Here is a 15147-nt window from a genome sequence, read left to right as displayed (position 1 = left end):
GTTCATAGATGGGGCAGAGGAGAGGAAGTGCAGCTATAAATTGACCTGTAGCCTGAGCATATATGGCCTTTAAATAGCTTTCAGAGGTGGGAAGAAAAATCATTAGGATCATCATCATCACCAAATAATAATAATAATAATAACAACAGCAATATTAATACTACTACTAAGAAGAACAGGAACAAGAAGAAACCTTGTTGCTAATGTTAGCAGAAATTTGTTAGAGGTCTACCAATATATCTATTCTCCCCTTCTTTATTCTCACTGGACTGTGGCCCCCAGTTAGAGGTATATTTCTCAGTATCCCCTGCAGCTCCTGAGACAAAGGAATCAAGTTCTGCCCATAGGGAGGTGAGCAGAAGTGACCTGGGTCACTTTCAGAGCCGGGTCATGCCCTTTAAAGGAACGGGCATGATTCCTGGCCCTCTACCCTTCCTGCTACTAGGACATGGCCCCTAGATATGGAAGCTATGTGCTGTACACAGTACAGTCACTCCACCAGCCCTGGACCATCTACCTCCAGACTGGTTTATGACTGAGAAACAAACACACTTCTAGCCACTTAAGCCACCTGCAGTTTGAGGCACATGCCAAAGAAGCTTAGTCTATATTCTAAGTAAAAGAGTTATTTCTTGTGGGCTGGGGAATGGGTCCCTATGGGGAAGGGTATCCTCTCTATCTCAGTCATAATCCTAAAGGCCAGAGTGTAATTTAGAGCTGATAAGACTGTGAGTTCCTGTGAGTAGAGACTTCAATTTGTATATCTCTGCACCCCCATGCCTAGCACAATGTCTGGCACACAGCTGCTCCAAAAATGTTAGTTGATTGGTTACTGATAACATCAGTAAGATATTATTGCTAAAACCATTGCTGCTAGAAAATTCTAATGTTCTCCTCTGTTCCCTCCCCTCTTAGTTACTTGTACATATGTTATCGTCTCCATTTTACCTTTTCACTTTCCTTTATGTACTTAAGGATAAACTGTACAATTCGCCTTGTTCTAAAATAGATGTAAGGCAGCTAACAAAGAAAGGCAATCGAGCAAGACAATAACGTGGGAAAAGAGGATAACAAATCAGGGTGGGAAAAATATATCCAGTGGAGATAAATATGCAAGATGCAAGCTCTGACATTTTAAGTTTGGTTCTGAAGCTCTAAAGTTACAGAAACTGAAGAGTTTATAACATGAAAAGCACACATATTGCTCAGGAGAAGCGTGGCTATTTCAAATGCAGAGACTTAAGAGAAGCTTCTCCTGTGGTTTCTTACAAAGGGGACACTGAGCAGTGCAATGAACATCATTTAAAATAACATCCATCCAACTGTGAATTTTATAGGGCTCTTCCTAATAAAGTCCATCAAAGCAAAAGGAGTGCATAATGTTTAAGTATGATTGTAAAAACAGTTATGCGGATATAGGAGGTGAAGGTTGGCTGGCAATTAAAGAAACAATACTGGGTTGGCCAAAAAGTGCTTTCGGTTTTGAAGTAAAAATAAAAGACACATTTTTCATTTTCCCCAAGAACTTTATTGAACAACGTATTCACCATTTTGTTCCACTACCTTCTGTCATTTTTCAGGCAACTTCATAATTCCATCTTCCCAAAACTTTTTATCTTTTTGAGCAAAGAACTGTTCCAGGTGCCTTTTACAGTCTTCCAGGGAATTGAAATTTTTTTCCATTAAGAGAATTTTGTAAAGACTGAAATAAATGGAAATCAGAAGGTGCAATGTCTAGTGACTACAGCGGATGAGTCAGAACTTCCCAGCCAAGCTGTAACAGTTTTTGCCTTGTCATCAAAGAAACATGCAGTCTTGCATTATCCTGAAGGAAGATTATGCATTTTCTGTTGACTAATTCTGGATGCTTTTTGTCGAGTGTTGCTTTCATTTGGTCTAATTGGGAGCAGTACTTGTTGGAATTAATCGTCTGGTTTTCCAGAAGGAGCTCATAATAGAGGACCCCTTTCAATCCCACCATACACACAACATCACCTTCTTTGGATGACAACCAGCCTTTGGTGTGGTTGGTGGCGGTTCATTTCACTTGCCCCACGATCTCTTCCATTCCACATTTTTGTACAGTATCCACTTTTCATCGCCCATCACGATTTGTTTTAAAAATGGAACATTTTCGTTACGTGTAAGTAGAGACTCGCAGGCAGAAATATGGTCAAGAAGGTGTTTTTCGCTTAACTTATGTGGAACCCAAACATCAAAGTGATGAACATAACCAAGCTGGTGCAAATGATTTTCAATGCTTGATTTGGATATTTTGAGTATGTCGGCTAACTCCCATGTGGTATAAGGTTGATTGTTCTCAATTAATGTCTCAATTTGATCACTATCAACTTCAACTGGTCTACCCGACCATGGAGCATTGTCCAGCAAGAAATCTCCAGCACGAAACTTCGCAAACCACTTTTGACACGTTCGATCAGTCACAGCACCTTCTCCATACACTGCACAAATATTTTTTTTGCGTTTCAGTTGCATTTTTACCTTTCTTGAAATAATAAAGCATCATATGCTGAAAACGTTGTTTTCTTCCATCTTCAATATTAAAATGGCTACACAAAAATTCATCAATTTTGATGTCTTTTTTTAAATGCACGCTGATATGACAGCTGTCACATACAATCTAACAGAATTGTTTCGAATGAAGTTAAAGACAACTGCTACCAGAGCCATCTTACAGAAAAAAAAGAACGAACCTTTTGGCTAACCCAATAGTAATTAGACAATTTGGGATAGGTATACCTGCTCTATATGGTTCATCCATTCCTTCAACTAATAGTTGAGTACCTACTAAGTGCCAGACACTGCCAGATTCTGGGAATGTAAAAATGATCCAATATCTGCTTGATCAAGGGTTTCAAAGGGCAGGAGGAAATACATGTAGAAGTTAACACATGACAATGCAATAAGATAAACTAACTTCAATTTTTAAGTATAAGGTGGATTAGGGTTAAAAATATAAATGATGGAGGAGGAGAGATTTGAACTGGATCTTTAAGGATGAGTGCAACTTCATCAGTAATATGGAGAAGGAGGTAATGTGGAGTGTATTCCAGGGAAAGAAACTGGCATATATATAAGCTACAGAGAAAGGGGACAGGACAGCATGTTTGATGAAGTCAGTACTTTTTACGGCTGAAGTAGAGAGTTTGGTATTAGGTGAGGGTGGGGAGTATGGAGAGAGCCTACATGCAATGAGGTTGGAGAGAGAGGCAGCGTCAGATCATGGAGGGCCTTGAAAGCAGGCTAAACTGGGCAAATGGAGGCAGTTATAGGGTTTGAGGCTGGGAGGAAAAAAATGAGGTTTGTGTTGAAGAACATTTTGATAGATGTGTGGAAGGCTTGAACCAAAGATATGGCTGTAGATGCAGAAATAAAAGAATTTGTTTAAGAGATATTGAGAAGATAAAATAAATTGGTCTTAGAGACACTGAGTAGACATGGAAGAAAGAAAGGAATGAGGAAAGAAATATTACCTAGATCTCTGTTTATTGACTGGGTCGAATATGTCACTGACTATAACTGCAATGAAGGGGACTAGTTTGGGGGAAATGTCAAGTTCATTTTAGAATATATTGAGTTCAAGGTACCTAAGGAATCCAAATGTCAGTGCCCAGTAATAATAATGATAGCTAACATTTATAAAGTATTTATGTGCTAGCCACAGTGCTATGCACATCATTATTGCACTTAATTCTCACAAGTTCACTAGGTTTCTTCTGGGCATAGAATATTGTGCCAGGCTCTTGGGAATGGTATGGGATGACCAGAAAAGTAGGTACTATTATTTTCCCTATTTTACAGTTAGGGAATTGAGACTTTGAAAGATTACATAGCTAGAAAGTATCAAATTAGAAATTGGGGACTTCCCTGGTGGCGCAGTGGTTAAGAATCCGCCTGCCAAGGCAGGGGATATGGGTTCGAGCCCTGGTCCGGGAAGATCTCACATGCCGTGGAGCAACTGGGCCTGTGCGCCACAACTACTGAGCCTGTGCTCTAGAGCCTGCAAGCCACAACTACTGAAGCCCGTGTGCCTGGAGCCCATGCTCCGCAACAAAGACAAGACACCGCAATGAGAAGCCCGCGCACCTCAACTAAAGAAAGCCCGCGTGCAGCAACTAAGGCCCAATGCAGCCAAAAATAAATTAATTAATTAAAAAAATAAAAGAAATTGGAACCCAGGGGCATATAGCTCCAAACTCTATTCTCTCAACCACTTTGCATTACTGACTCAGTAAGCATGAAGCAAATGGACAGAGTTCAGGAGATGAAAATCACAGGTGTGAGTGAGATCACCAGGGACAATATAAAAAGTCTAAAAGAAGCTGCAGGACAGAATCACTGCCAATCCCAGAATGTATCCATAGGAAGTTCAGGAACTCATTAAGGAAACTGAGAAGGAGTAGGGAAGTCAGGTAGGGTGAGGACCAGAGTCCTTTGGATTGGTTGGCACCTACTGGGTTACTGATGACCTGGAGGATGACTGTTTCCATAGATTACTGGCAGTAGAGGTCAGATGGCAGGGTTAGGAGTGAAGCCTCAGAACACACACGACTCTTTCAAGAAGCTGGAGTGTGAGGGAGAATGATGGCCAGAGGAGTACTCACAGTCAAAGACAGCGTTCCTGCTCAAAGTTGCAGTGGCTTTGGCACGTTTAAACCCTGAGGAGGAGGGGATGGTGAAGAGGAAGAAGCTGATGATATGGGAAAGAGAGGGCGAAATTGTTGGCCAAGGCCTCAGAGGAGATGGGGAGAATGCCATTCCACTGAGTTTATGTTTTTCCTGTAAATGTATTTTGGACTTTCTCTTCTAGGTTTGGACCAATATATCTATATTATAAACTATTTATGAACAGGATGGGAAACTGCCTTATATTGCCACACAATTCCCATACATCTGGTATAATGTTCCACATATACCCATAGGGGACACAGCATAATATGTGTTAATTAATATTAATGAATTCCAACTCTTACAAACATGATTATGAAAATCTGTATTAATTATTACATTAAACAACTGAATATTCAAATGTAAAAATACGGTTGGATTGTTTGCATGAAATAATATTTCACAAGAGCCAAAGTAAAGTTGTAATTTACGTATGTTTACAACAGCTTTGCTCTCCCCCAAGTAATTATACAGATGCAAACCTAGGCTTTGTCCTCCAAAATGTGGGGGAATCCAGCAGATTACACACCAGCTGAGTAGAAAGTATACTTCTATGCGCATCCAAAAGAAGTCAATGTCAAATTCTTCTCAGGCATAAATCTTGGTGTTTTGACTCTGGACTAGATAAAGCTGTCAAGGGGGAATGTATATAGCCCTGAGAACTGAAAAGAAGCCTGTTTAAATCTGTGTTCAATCATCTTAGAATAAACAGCACCAGTCCAAAACACTATGCTTTAGGAAATTAAAAAAGTAGTCAGACCAACCTAGAGCCATTAGCAAGGAATTTTACTGTGGCCCTATGAGTCAGCTCTTCATCATTCCCCTTAATCTTGTCTGTTGTCAAGATCACTTAGGGACACTTTTTGCCGGCCACTGCCCCAGGAGGGCTTCAGTTCCTTCCCCTGTTGGGTAGTCTGTGAGACCTTGAAGCAAGACTGGGGGTTCCGGATGATTTTACCAGAGCATCCTAATTCAGCTCTCTTTGTTTGTAAATTACAAAATGCAGGATGTCAGGAACAGCAGTTGCAACTGCTACACTGAATGTAAACGACAAAATAGCCACAGGGAAACAGATGTCTTTTTTTTTTTTTAAATAGATTTATTTATTTATTTATTTATTTATTTATGGCTGCGTTGGGTCTTTGTTGCTGTGCATGGGCTTTCTCCAGTTGTGGTGAGCCGGGGCTACTCTTCGTTGCGGTGCACGGGCTTCTCATTGTGGTGGCTTCTCTTGTTGTGGAGCACGGACTCTAGGCGTGCAGGCTTCAGTAGCTGTGGCACATGGGCTCAGCAGTTGTGGCTCACGGGCTCTAGGGTGCAGGTTCAGTAGTTGTGGCACACGGGCTTAGCTGCTCTGAGGCATGTGGAATCTTCTCGGACCAGGGATCGAACCCATGTCCCCTGCATTGGCAGGCGGATTCTTAACCACTGTGCTACCAGGGAAGTCCTAAAACACGTCTTTAGCTAGCAAAAGTTTTATCATTGGGCACATTCAAATGAAACACATCATTCATTATTTTTCACTTCATCAGTTAAAGTGGATATGGTAAAACCCAATTCTGACGCTCAGTCAATTTTGACTTCTTTAGTCTGAATTAATAAAAAATTTACATTTCAGGATATTGGAAAGACATTTAGTAATACAAGTTACTGAGCATTCAAGGATAGCCAAAGGAAGATTCTGGTAGATGTGACCTACAATTTATACAATATTTGGGTATAAAAGGTATTCTTTTTTTTTTCACCAGCTTTACTGAGATATAACTGAAAAATAAAAATTGTATATATTTAAGGTATTCAACTGTATGCTTTGATGTGTATATATATACATTGTGAAATAATTACTACTATCAAGCTAATTAACATATCCATCACGTCACATTAAAAGGCATTCTTACTGGACAGCTACGTGTAAAAGAATGAAATGAGAACACTCCCTAACACTATACACAAAAATAAACTCAAAATGGATTAAAGACCTAAAGGTAAGGCCAGATACTATAAAACCCTTAGCGGAAAACAAAGGCAGAACACTCTATGACATAAACCACAGCAAGATCCTTTTTGACCCACCTCCTAGAGAAATGGAAATAAAAACAAAAATAAACAAATGGGGCCTAATGAAACTTAAAAGCTTTTGCACAGCACAGGGAACCATAAACAAGACAAAAAGACAACCCTCAGAATTGGAGAAAATATTTGCAAATGAAGAAACTGAAAAAGGATTAATCTCCAAACTTTACAAGCAGCTCATGCAGCTCAATATCAAAAAAACAAACAACCCAATCCAAAAATGGCCAGAAGACCTAAATAGACATTTCTCCAAAGAAGATATACAGATTGCCAACAAACACATGAAAGGATGCTCAACATCACTAATCATTAGAGAAATGCAAATCAAAACACCAGTCAGAATGGCCATCATCAAAAAATCTACAAACAGTAAATGCTGGAGAGGGTGTGGTGAAAAGGGAACCCTCTTGCACTGTTGGTGGGAATGTAAATTGATACAGCCACTATGGAGAACAGTATAGAGGTTCCTTAAAAAACTAAAAATAGAACTACGATACGGCCCAGCAATCCCACTACTGGGCATATACCCTGAGAAAACCATAATTCAAAGAAGAGTCATGTACCACAATGTTCATTGCAGCTCTATTTACAATAGCCAGGACATGGAAGCAACCTAAGTGTCCACTGACAGATGAATGGATAAAGAAGATGTGGCACATATATACAATGGAATATTACTCAGCCATAAAAAGAAACAAAATTGAGTTATTTGTAGTGAGGTGGATGGACCTAGAGTCTGTCATGCAGAGTGAAGGAAGTCAGAAAGAGAAAAACAAATACCATATGCTAACACATATATATGGAATCTAAAAAAAAAAAAAGGTTCTGAAGAACCTAGGGGCAGGACAGGAATAAAGACGCAGACATAGAGCAGGGACTTGAGCACACAGGGAGGGGGAAGGGTAAGCTGGGACAAAGTGAGAGAGTGGCATGGACATATATACACTACCAAACGTAAAATAGATAGCTAGTGGGAAGCAGCCACATAGCACAGGGAGATCAGCTCGGTGCTTTGTGACCACCTAGAGGGGTGGGATAGGGAGGGTGGGAGGGAGGGAAATGCAAGAGGGAAGAGATATGGGGACATATGTAGATGTATAACTGATTCACTTTGTTATAAAGCAGAAACTACCACACCATCGTAAAGCAATTTTACTCCAATAAAGATGTTAAAAAAACAAAAACAAAAACAACAAAAAAACCACTACCACATCTGTCTTTAAAATCACCTAATGACATTTTGGACAATCCCACAGATACCTTCTTGGTCTTTGCTATGTTACTTCTCACTGAGGCCTGCCTGACTTACCTGCCACCCTATTTAAAATTGCAATCTGCCCTTCCCCCCTCTACCCAACTGTGTAATTTTACCCTGCCCTATTTTGAGGTCTTTTTTTTTTCCCTGCAGCACTTGCCACCTTCTAACATGGTATCACATTTACTCATTTATTATATCTCATATTAATTGTCTATCCTCTCCACTAAAATGTAGGCTCCAGTAAAGCAGGGATTTTTGCTCTGTTCACTACCATATCCCAAGATCTAGCTTAGCCTGGCCCATGGCAGGCATTCAACAATCCTTTGTTGAGTACTGAATGTTAAATGAATTCATTTCTTTATTTTCTACTGCTGGTGAATGAACCTAAGCATCTTCCGCTTTCAAAACAAATGGGAGTATACAACCTGGCACCTGCCTACCCCACACCAGACTGGAGATGAGAAAACTCTGCTTCCTCGTCTGTACTACGACTGTCAGCAGAATTCAGCTGGGTATGTGTTTATAATTACTTAGGACCTCAGGATTCAAGGTGAAGACATAAAATCCCCAAACCTGATTTATGTCCCAAGAGCATTCAGGGGACTCATTAGTGTTTAGATGGAAATCTGTGAATAGAATAGTTTTCAGATTTCTTAACGCAATGATTCATACATTTTTCAACCTGAGGTCAGTGTAGAGAACACTGCTTTGGTGACAGCCACACTGCCTCATGGTGTTCCGCAGCAAAAGTTCAGGGTTAAAGAAGATTTTTTCAGGAAAGACAGAGATTTTTCAAATGTATAATGTTTAAGGTGATATTCAGCAAACATTAAGAGAGTGTCTGTTTTATGCCAAGCATTGTTAGATGTTAAGAAAAACAAAAAATTAAGTCATGGTTGCTGGGCTCAAGAAGCTTCAAGTTGGGGTGATGGGGTGGGCATGAGTATTTAAACAAATAATTATGACAACATAGACCAATCACATTAAGGGAGCCAGGCAAGACCTCACACAGGAGGAGACATGGGAGTTGTAATTCAGAATTTTCCTTCAGTTCTTAGAAGTGATTTATTCCACCTGCTTCAGCAGGGTTGCCCCTCCTTCTTCATAAGTATAACCTTATATTTGTTGTGTTTTGGGGAAACATATATTATAACCCAAATAATATAAGCTTATTGTAAAAAAAATTAGAAAATACAGATAAGTTCAAAGAAAAAAATTAAATATCCATAATCTCACCACACTGATCTACTTAGTCTTTTTATTTCCTCCTGGCTGACCTTGAATAAAATTTTGCTCCAGCAAGATGTCTTCCCTTTATCATTTACTGAGCTCGTACTTTGTGCTAGGGATTCTGGAGAGTATGGTCACACAAAGCCTGGATCCAGACCTACTTCTCTATGATTCAAAAGTCCTCGTAAAGGCTAAATCCAAAAGGAAATGACTGCCTATTAGCATCATTCTCCCCTCAGGCCTCAAAAAAGGAAAAGCAGCTCCTGACATCCAGGAGCTGGCCTGGCACTCACAGCTGGGCCGTGGTGCTCTTCCGGTGAACAGAAACAATTTCACAGAACATCAGCTTCAGACAAAGCCACTCTGTGATCATGATGGGTCAAGACAGACAAAGGACCACTTTATAATCACATCTGAATGCAAGCACAACCAGAACACTGTCCAACTCACAATGTACCATGCATCCCTCTCTCCTGGCTGATAGAAGTGACTGCTGCTTCTTTATCAATTACAGCCTTAGCCTGGCTCTGCTCTGCCCTCCCTATGGATAAGATTTATTGAGATCCCCAACCATAGAATACCCACACTTGCTAATAGCATCCAATCCAGAGCAAAGCCCCACCTCCTTAAACCTGAGCCAAAATCACAAAATATAGGCCCAAATATCATAATGATTCCTTTTATAATTTCTACTTACTGACCCACCCCATGGTTCCCAATGATGTGCCTTTTCCTATTCTGGAATGAGCACTAAACCCCATCTGTTCAACTCTAGGTGTGCTCCTGATGGTCTTTGTCTACAAGGCAGTGAAAGTCTATAAATACTTTGTGAGAGAGAGAGAGAGAGAGAAAGAGAGAATGAACCCATCTTTCCCTTGAACCTGCTTTCCACTCGGGCTGCCCTTTCTCTCCTTCCCTTTAATCTTAGATTTTTTCAAAGCCTCAACTTTAAATACTTCTCAACTCACAACAATTTGTCTTCCCTTGACTGTCTGACTCCAAACCCTGGGCAAGAGCTTTCCAACCTGTAAGGCTTTAATATGCTTAGATGCTCATGTAGTCTGGCCTCTCCCGAAACCATCCTCACTTATAAATTGCCAATGACCTGTTAATTGAAAAATCCTAAAGCATTTTTCTTGTTCTCCTCACCATTCTTTTGGAAGCCTCTGTCCCTTTTGAATGCCTCTCCCATGTTGAAATGTCTTCCCTAGTACCCCCATTTCTGAAGCTTGCCCCTTCTCCCAGAGTTCCCTCTTCCGTCCCTGCAATGGCTAGCATTCCACACTGGGCCCCTTCCTCCCTTCTCCGGGGAACTCCCTGGATGAGTACATTGCCTCCTCAGCGTCTATATCCTGATGTCTCTCCAACCTGCCTCTCTACTCAGCAGGCTGCTGGACAGCCCTGTGGGATGGAAAGCAGCTTCCTCAGGCCAACACGTTGAAATCCAACCACTGTACTCCAACTATTCATTAATTCTATAACATTAATTGGGTGCACACTATGCACTGGACATCGTGGAAGGCTTTAGAGATTCAGTAAGAAAGAGCACAGTCCCTACCCTCAAGGAGCTTATAGTGAACAGCAGACAAGGCATGTGCGTTAATGTTTTCATTACAACACACAATAAATAGTTATCAAATGAACGAATGCATGCTTAAGGAAGAGATTTCTTTGAAAGGCAATGTAATATGAATGCTAATACCATGGGCTACTGGCCAAACTGCCTGGGATCCAATCCCAGCTTGGTCAATTTCTAGCTGTGTGACTTTAAGTTATTCTCACTGTGCCTTTGTTTCCTCATCTGCAAGTGCAGATAATAACAGTTCATTCTTCAGGGGGCTGCAGTAAAGATTAAACGAGTCCATGTTTGTGGAGTGCTTAGGGTGCAGTCTGGCACATAGTAGTGCTGACGGTGTTTCCATTTGCATTATTACTGTGCCTTCACAGTTATGTCACCATGCACGAGAGTCGCCAAGACCAGATCGAGGAGGACTGTAAGGGGGATCAGAGACTTTTTTTTTCAGGAGGAGGTAATACCAAAGCAGGGTCTGAAAGCCTGAGCTAGACGAAGAAGACGAGAAGATGAAAAAGGGTCGTCCAGGCAAAGAAGACAGGGAGGGTATAGAGTGCCAATAACACTGGTGATCAAGTGACATGCATGCCAGGAATTTTAAGGAGAAAAGAAAGGATGACAAGAAATGAGGCAGGGGAGGAAAACAGGCCAGATTGTAAAGGATTTTCCTCGTATAGCAGTAGGGATTCTACTCTGAAGATAAACTATTGCCTCCAATTGAGATATTGAAGGGTTCGAAGCAGGGAAATGATAGAATCCTATTTCCATTTTAGCAGCTCTGTATAGAGCACAGAGAAAGTGGGAGCAGGGAAACTAGGGAAGAGGCTAGTAAGCAATTCCCCAAGGAGGGGATGGGTCCTCATCTAAGGTGGGTCAGTAGCAATGGGAAGGATGAGAGAGATGGAATCTTCTCTCTTATTTTTTCTTAAACTGTGGCTGACCCTTCAGGACTTGATCCTCAGGATGTCTTTCCTAACCACCCCAGGCGAATCTAGCTACCTCTGTGATCCACTAACCTGCCATTTACAGCCCAGCCTTCAAGAACAGGAAACGGCTGTTTTTACTTTTATATCCATATTTAGCACTGTGCACTAGGACAGGGGCTTGCAGGTGCCAGATACATGTTTGCAGAATAAAATCCTTCACTGAATGTCTTTTAAGGAAGGGGATCAAGATTACATGCCATCTAAGACATTGTTAGTATGTTTTCTGATTCTTTTACTTTTTTAATATGCTTAGATGCAAACTATTATATATAGGATGGATAAACAACAAAGTCCTATCGTATAGCACAGGGAACTGTATTCAGTATCCCGGGATAAACCATAATGGAAAAGAATATAAAAAAGAATGTATATATATGTATAACTGAATCACTTTGCTGTACAGCAGAAATTAACACAACATAGTAAATCAACTATACTTCAATTAAAAAAAGTTAATATGCTTAGCCAGCAATCATCTTGTAATAATAGCTATCCTCAAGCTCCACAAGCAAAATTTGTTTTGTTTAAATTCCTTAATTTAATTAAAATCAACAAACCTACCAAGTATGTTGTGACTGAAAGGCATTGTCCGGTGGTAGGTATATAGAGACTGTCATTTTACTCTCTTTAATACTTATATTAGATATTCCTCACCCAATGCATAGGATATTATTACATGTTAAATTTATGTTATTTTATTTGAGGAGATAATTAATGTTTTAATTAAAAGTGGAGAGGGCCAAAATAAATATATGTTTTATAGCACCAATTATTTCCCTTATTATTCCTGACAGCAGGAAGCAATCACTCTTGTTAGTATCCTTTCCACCCTATCTTGGATGGATTGATATGATTTCAATTGATTAGGTGCTGTTGAAAAAGCACAATGTTTTCCTCTGGTCCTGGGCTGAATAGAATTTTTAATAACATCCCAGTCTACCATCATGTAAATCATGGTCGTGTGTAACATTACTATTATGTAAGGCATTTTTTTCCCTCACCGGTTGAGAATTTTTTCCCACTGATTTTTCTTGGTTTTTTCTTTTCATTTCAAATGAACCCAATCCCAACAATTCATTTACAACAGAAGAGACTCAAAAATTCAAGGCTTAAAAGAAATCAGCTTTTAGGCAATGATAAATGTCAGTAAAATTAGACGTGTCTTTTCCTGACACTATGCAGTTTTCAGGATATTAACGTTCACTGCTATATGGTGTTCTATATTTTCAGTAACATAAACATTTTTATAGTCTGGAAAAAGATTTACATTGTGGTAGATTTCTTGAGCCTACACAAAGGCTATCACATTTTTGCATTCTCAAAAGTCACAGAATACAAATCTGTTCAAATAAACTAAGAACACTGATAATATATGTGAAACTAGAATTAGAATGGGGTTTTCTGATTCAAGAGTTATTAGGTAAACAATCAGAAGTCTGCCAGTAATGGTCATCAAGTGTCTCATTACTTAGATAAAGCCATATTGGTGATATATATGACTATAAATAATAAATGGTACTTTCTTAAGCCTTTCAAAAACCCACATAATTTTCCTAATTTCTGTCTTAAACCCATTAAAGTCTCCTTAGCAGAGAGATAATTAGTAGAAATTTCCTTTACATTCAATAATGTAATTCTTAAGTTAACAAGTTTCCCCCAAAATAGAACTCTGTAAACAAAAATTGATAATATGCCTATGATAATGGTGAAAATGGGATGACATTTTTTCATTGTGTGCATGTGCATACATTCACATATGTGCATCTATGAGACTTTGGTATGGGTGAGAGTCTGGATGTGTATGAGGCAGTCACAAAGCTTAATGTGACTACTTAATGTACACTTAACGTATCTAAAATGATGTTGCATCTGAAATTAATAGTGCACACAGTTGAAACAAGCATATAGATACTACATACACGATCACCTATAACACACTCAAATATTAAAAGCTATAAACAAATATTTTCGACAAAGTTAACAAGAAATTTAAGTGGTAAATTACGCAGATGTGTTTTTGTAAAATTCTAAAATTAGTAAGATTTATATTTCCAGGACAACTAAATATAACTCATTAGAAAAAAAAACTATGAAAAGAATATATATTTTCTCTTGGTTTATTTCACTCACAGTATCTTCAGAAGTCTACAGATCTTTATCAATAAGTAGTAACTAAATAATTATTAGAGATATTAAGGGGTCAAGAATTCCATTTTTAAAGCGCCATGATCAAGTAATAGTCATGAAATGCTTACTCAGTACATAGGACCTACCATGAATAATTTTGACACAACCAATACGAAGAAGTCAAAGATGATTCTTACCTCCTTGTTCACACAATTGCTGGGCTAAAGCATCTTTGAAGATAATCTGGCCTTTGTGTGTTGCTGTAGCCCTGGAAATGAACAGAAAAAGGTTAATACAAATCTTGTAATATGTTTGGTGATAACAATGTATTTTTAAAACTTTTTTAAAACCTCATTTTTAAATGTTATGTGGATATGATTTTTTTTTTTTTAAAGTGCCTCTGAACAGAGATAAAAATGAACAAGAGTCAAGGCTTAAACCAAGTCACCTGGGTTGAGAATTATCTTCTGATTGGTTTTACTTTGTAAAGATATTGTAACATTTGTGGGCTTATTCTGAAAACTGCAGATGTGAGCAAATTTTGGGTAGAAGAAAAAGTATGGCAAGGATGTTTATTAAAATTTATTCTTCAGGAGACCTTGATATAAAATGTGTTGTGGTGCAATAATGATATTAGCACTGGAGGAAGATGCTCTTAATGTACTTTTTTCTGAAATCAACAGTCACCATAACACCGTAACAGATTTCAGACCGAGAATTACATTTTTAAAGTTTTTATTTTTTTAAAGAGGCCTATTTGGAGCTTTCATAATTACAAAGTCTGTCATAATAAAATACACCTTTTCCCCACTGGGTCTAATTCACCACTTGAAGGAGATGTGCATCTTTTACCTCCTCTAATCAGAGCTGTGCACATGGACTGGTGAAAAAAATAACATCCTTGGAGCAGATGTGTTATTCAATGGTTATAACAGGAACTGTCTTATTAAAGGAAGAATTATTTATGCTTTATATTTGAAGTGTTTTTCCTTAAAAAAGATTATTTTCCGGCACAAAAGGTATTATTTAAATGAATTTAAAACAGGAAATTATGCCTCTTTAAAATACTTGATTTCAGAAAATAAGCCATACAAAATCTTTTTAATAACTAAAATATATTAACATTAAATCTCAAGTTTAGTTCTAGCCAAAACCAGCCTAGGACAAAAATAATTTGATTCAGCCATCATTTACTGAAGATGGATTATGTA

General features: G+C 38.8%; 1 protein-coding gene across 1 annotated transcript in view; it reads right to left on the bottom strand.

Annotated features, from left to right (window-relative positions):
• Positions 1-15147, bottom strand: part of RELN (reelin) — a 535801-nt gene that overhangs the window by 287483 nt on the left and 233171 nt on the right. The window contains exon 4 of the mRNA XM_061197622.1: positions 14134-14204. Coding sequence (XP_061053605.1) covers positions 14134-14204 — 71 coding nt within the window. The remainder of the gene's footprint in view (positions 1-14133; positions 14205-15147) is intronic.

Source organism: Eubalaena glacialis, chromosome 8 (assembly GCF_028564815.1).
Source record: "Eubalaena glacialis isolate mEubGla1 chromosome 8, mEubGla1.1.hap2.+ XY, whole genome shotgun sequence".
NCBI classification, from domain to species: Eukaryota; Metazoa; Chordata; class Mammalia; order Artiodactyla; family Balaenidae; genus Eubalaena; species Eubalaena glacialis.
The sequence above is the reverse complement of the archived record's forward strand: the minus strand, read 5'-3'. Positions and strand labels throughout refer to the sequence as shown.